Consider the following 5,547-nt stretch of genomic DNA (forward strand, 5'->3'; position numbering starts at 1 on the left):
TTGTGCGATGATCAATATTCCTTAATTGATGTTCACACCATGAAACATCATTTTATTTATATTTCATTTCTCCCCCTAATATAGGGAACAATGTTTCATTAAAGTGACAATCGACAAAACTTGCTGTAAAAACATCACCCGTCATGGGTTCAATATATCTTATGATTGAAGATGTTTCATATCTAACATATATTTCAATCCTTCTTTGAAGAACCATTTGTTGTGGTTGTTCAATTAAAAATACACTGCACAACCAAATGTTCTAAGATGGAAAATATTTGGTCTCCACCAAAATTAAGTTGGTAATGGAGAATATTTATAACTTGCACTTGATTTAATGCGAATTAATGTCACATCATGTAAATTTACATGTCCCCATATAAATATTGAGAGTTTTGTACTCATTTCTAATTGTCTAGTTATTAGCTGTAAGCGTTTATCTATTGATTCAGCTAAACCAATTTTGTGTATGCACATGAGCAACTGGATGTTCAACAACAATCCTTGTAGACATATAATAATCATTAAAAGCTTGAGATGTTAACTCACCAGCATTATCAAGTCTCATCCTTTTAATGGTGTAATCAGAATAATGTGTTCTTAATTTAATAATTTGTGCAAGAAACTTTGCAAATGCCATAGTATGGCTTGATAACACACAAACATGAGACCATGCATTAGATGCGTCTATTAGAAAAATGGTTCACATGATGGATGAATTGGTCCATATATATACCCTTGAATTCTTTCAAGAAACATTGGTGATTATTTCTCAATGTGCTTTTCATTAATCGCCATATGTGATTTTCATTAATCATCATATGTGTTTTTCGTTAATCACTATATGTGCTTTTCATTAATCACTATATGTGCTTTTCATTAATCACCATATGTGCTTTTCATCATATATCATTTTCACCATATGCGCTTTTAATCATATGTGCTGCGCTTTTCGTCATATGCACTTTTCATTATATGCGCTTTTAATTATATGCGATGCGCTTTTCATCATATGCGCTTTTTATCATATGCGCTTTTAATCATATGCGCTGCGCTTTTCATCATATGCGTTTTTTATCATATGCGCTTTTAATCCTATGCGCTTTTCGGTGCTACATAGATATTTCTCATTTTCGATTATCATTGACTGATAATCATATCCATTATGATATATATCAGAGAAACTTAACAAATTTCTCTTTGATTTGGGAGAAAACAAGACATTGTTTACCAAAAAATTCGTACCATTTGGTAATATGAAATTTTGCCTTTTTCGTTTCTTATATCAAGTTTGCAAGAGCTGATATAGTATTTATAGTTCCTTCATTTGATTTAAATCAATGAAATATTTCTTAGATTTGATCATAGTGTGTATGTTACTACTATTTGCAATACATAGATCTTTACCATTTAATTGATGTTGTATTTCTGCAGGATTCATACTAAAACTTCAAATAAGATAAGCAAATAATGAGTTATATTTCAGCAAGATAATCAAATTATATTACCTGCAAACAAGTTATAATCTGAAGTACATAAAAGATAACACTTAATAAAACATATGCGTTATGGTCTAAAACCATTTATTTATGAGTGATACATAAAAAAACTAGGCATCTTAGAAAATTCAAACCATTCAAGTCTCAAGGTGGCTCAGGGTTAATTTAATCAAGATTTGTCAACAGATTCACTCTCGTTTTCTTTTCTTTTGGGACTTATTTGTAGAGCTAAACAAGATGTTCATGTATTCAAGAAATACTAGACTGATGATCCACGTTACCAGATCATTAATAAGAATCTCCGGAATTCTTATAAGAGCGTCTACTAATATCTTTAATTTTATTCTTTCATGGATCACCGTTATTATTATTATTTTTTTTTGATAATTAATATCGTATCTATCTTTGAGTATTTTCCATAATACACTTGAATTTTCGATCATATAATATGTAGATTCTAAGGACTCGTCAATATGTTTGCTAAGAAAAATACTTAATATTGCTTTCTCTTGTTCAGAATAATTGTTATTTTCATTCAGGGTTTCTAAAATACCGTTTGATTCGAGATGTTTTTCTACATTCATAACCCATGTTAAGTAGTTGTTCCCACTTGTTCTAAATGAGCAAATTTAAGCCTTTTCAAATTCGACATTTTCTATTATCAAAAAGATGAATAACATAAATCATAATCATAATCAACTTCTATTCATAGACAAATAATAAAATGAAATTAGAATCATTTTAAATTCATAAGTAGCAAACAACAGAATAATGATATGATTACAAATAATAAAACCACAAGGGCATGATAGAATATAGGTTCACCCGGTGGTATATTAGCAACAATGATGATAGTTAATATGACCAATACAATAGGAAAAATCATCCTTGTGTGAATCATTTTTACAAAAACTTTTTGAGAGTAGTAATCTGAAAAATGAAGATTGATTTGTGAAAATGTGAAAACGGAGATGTTTATTTTATATTTGAAAAATATAGTTGTTGTAACAACTGTTAACAACCGTTATGTATATATGACCATTGTAACGTCGTTAGTTGACGTTAACGAATAAAGTCACTAGATCAAAACGCGTATGAGTAATATAAAGGACAAGATTTTTTTTCTTCTTATTTTAACTTTTAAGATTTACTTTTAATAAAAATACAAACTTTTTTTTTCTTATTTTAACTTTTAAGATTTACTTTTAATAAAAATACAAACTATTTTTTCTTATTTTAACTTTTAAGATTTACTTTTAAGAATAAACATTAGTATGCATGAAATAAATAATGATTAATTGCATAAGTAATCATAAATGTTAGATAACATATAAAGACCCCATCGTATTCGTATTGATCGGAATTAATCTGGACCCATGGTACCGTGTTGTCAAATGACGTGTTGCGTACATAAAGTACCGTATTGTCAAATGACGTGTTGCGTACAATCATGAGGTCTTATTAACATAAATATAAATGTTAGTGAAGTAAATAAGAGTTAGATTACAGAAAATATAATTCAGGCGGTATAACCGACCATATATTACTTAAATAACATAAATATAAATGTTAGTGAAGTTAATGAAAGTTAGATTACAGAAATATTATTCAGGCGGTATAACCGACCATATATAACTCAAATAACATAAATATAAATGTTAGTGAAGTTAATAAAAGTTAGATTACAGAAATATAATTCAGGCGGTATAACCGACCATATATAACTTAAATAACATAAATATAAATGTTAGTGAAGTTAATAAAAGTTAGATAATTTCTTACCTTGATTAGTGACGTGTGCTTGCTTTGATAAACCTTTATTATACGGAGCACTTCGTGCTGATAACGTGTTATATTTCAGTAGGCTTATAACTACCTTTAGTGACCTGGTTCAATATATTCAAATTGAAAGAACCAATAAAAGAGAGATGTGTTGTAGAAGATATAGGAGAGAAAGAGGTTGAAGAAAGGTGTGATGTATTTAATGTATATGTGTGTTTTTGTAACTTACATTATGCACATATATATAATACAAATTTACTATCCATATTTGACTAATTACCATCCATATTTAACTACTAAATTTACAACATAATCCACATTTTTATGTTACCACTTATTGACATGAAATAGTGGCAAGCTTCCAATCACACAATTTAAATTGATAAGATAAAATTATTACATACAACGAAAATAAATCACGATATTGTTAACTACTATATACCATTAAAAGGCTTAATTCAAGTTGATCAACTTTGAAGCCAACTGATCTAAACTTTTTGTGGAAGACCCATCTTTACTAAGAGCATTAGCTCCTGCATCCTTAAGATCACGAACTCGGCTTCTAATCGCCTTCCCTTCTTCTCCCTCCAATAAACTCTTCACAACTCGAGCGATCTCTAAGCGACTCACAATCCCATTTTCACCAACTTTGGGCCTTAATGCTATTTTTATACCCTCGGTCAAAGACACCGCATTCATCTTTTGCTCGGCATATAGTGGCCAAGCGATCACAGGCACACCATTGACTACAGTTTCGAGAACCGAGTTCCAACCACAGTGGGTTAGAAACCCACCCGTGGATCCGTGACTTAGGATTTGGGCTTGTGGAGCCCAAGAAGGGATCACAAACCCAATTCCTTTGGTTCTTTCCAAGAACCCTTTTGGTAAAAAATCAAGAGGGTCCTTCAGAAAATGAGAATCAAAGTAAGTTGCGTTTGGTTTATCACTTGGGCTTCTAACCACCCATATAAATCTTTGTTCACTTAACTCCAAACCCATAGCTAACTCATTAAGTTGGCTAGATGAAAGGGTCCCACCACTTCCAAAAGATATATACAAAACAGAACCACAAGGCTGATCATCTAACCACTTCAAGCACTCAATCCCATCAACATCACAACTTGAACCGGTTTGTACCAACGGTCCAACCGGATAAATCTTTGGTTTGCCCGGTTCATCCTTTAGCAAAGCTTTCAAAGCTTCGCTTTCCAACTCCATAAAGCTATTAACCGCGATACCCTTAGCCATTGAATACTTCTTTGCATTATGAAGTACCCATTTGTATGCATCATTCTTTCTATCTTGAACCGGGTCAAGCAAGTCTTGTCCATGAACCGGTATACAACCAGGAATTTGAAGCGGTTCAAGAAGCTCCCTAAACTCACATGAAACCATTTGATCAAGTTTCGGCAAATGAAGAAACAGAGATAAAACCATAGCAGTTGATGGAAAGAACACATAAGGTGAAACACCAAATTCAATTGCAACATCAAATGCATCTGTCCCAAAAAGATCAATAAACAAAGCAACCATATTTTTGTCCACAACTAAAGACTTAAATACCTCACGAATCGAATCAAGAGAGCGAGTTACCATGAGACTAATTCGAGTTTCCATTTGCGTATCTTTTGGTAAATCATCAAAATTAACAGGAGGAAGAATAAGATAACTTAAACCATTAGGAAGTGAATCAAGAAAAACCTTTTGGGAAATAGATAAAGGTCCATCATTTGGGATGATGAAAGTTGCATGTATGTTGTGCTGATTCTTTAGTTTTTTAGCAAATTCAACTAAAGGGATCAAATGGCCCATTCCTGGACTTGGTACAATGGCTATATGAGGTGGTCTTTCCATTGTAGAGAGAAGCTAGATAGATTTAGAAAGAAATAGAGAGACGTGATTAATTTGAAGTGATTATAATAATTGATCAAAAAGTTGGAAATGAATGAAACTAGCAAGATGGTGATATATATAGCCATATTGATTGATTGGATTTATGTGTTTGGTGTTCCTTTGTAATAGGTGGAACAGGTGTGCATGTATGACCAACAAAAATATCCTAAATAATACTGTGTTCTACATATGTTAAGGACTAAAATACTCTAAACTACAACTTACGGAGTAATAAAATAAAAAAGTTTATCTTCTTCAAGTTACCCCTGAGAATGACGAATAATTTTACTTTAAATACGTAATTTATTTAATTTGATTATCTAATCTAATGTTTAATTTTGACTCTTTTCTTGACCGATACAAAATAATGCTT

General features: G+C 31.4%; 1 protein-coding gene across 1 annotated transcript; it reads right to left on the reverse strand.

The window, feature by feature from the left end:
• Window positions 1–3,637: 3,637 nt before the first annotated feature.
• LOC139856048 (hydroquinone glucosyltransferase-like) lies at window positions 3,638–5,232 on the reverse strand. Its single transcript, XM_071845279.1, has one exon. The coding sequence runs from the start codon at window positions 5,133–5,135 to the stop codon at window positions 3,735–3,737; it is 1,401 nt and encodes a 466-aa protein (XP_071701380.1). The 5' UTR covers window positions 5,136–5,232; the 3' UTR covers window positions 3,638–3,734.
• Window positions 5,233–5,547: the final 315 nt, after the last annotated feature.

Source organism: Rutidosis leptorrhynchoides, chromosome 6 (assembly GCF_046630445.1).
Source record: "Rutidosis leptorrhynchoides isolate AG116_Rl617_1_P2 chromosome 6, CSIRO_AGI_Rlap_v1, whole genome shotgun sequence".
In the NCBI taxonomy this organism is placed as follows: Eukaryota; Viridiplantae; Streptophyta; class Magnoliopsida; order Asterales; family Asteraceae; genus Rutidosis; species Rutidosis leptorrhynchoides.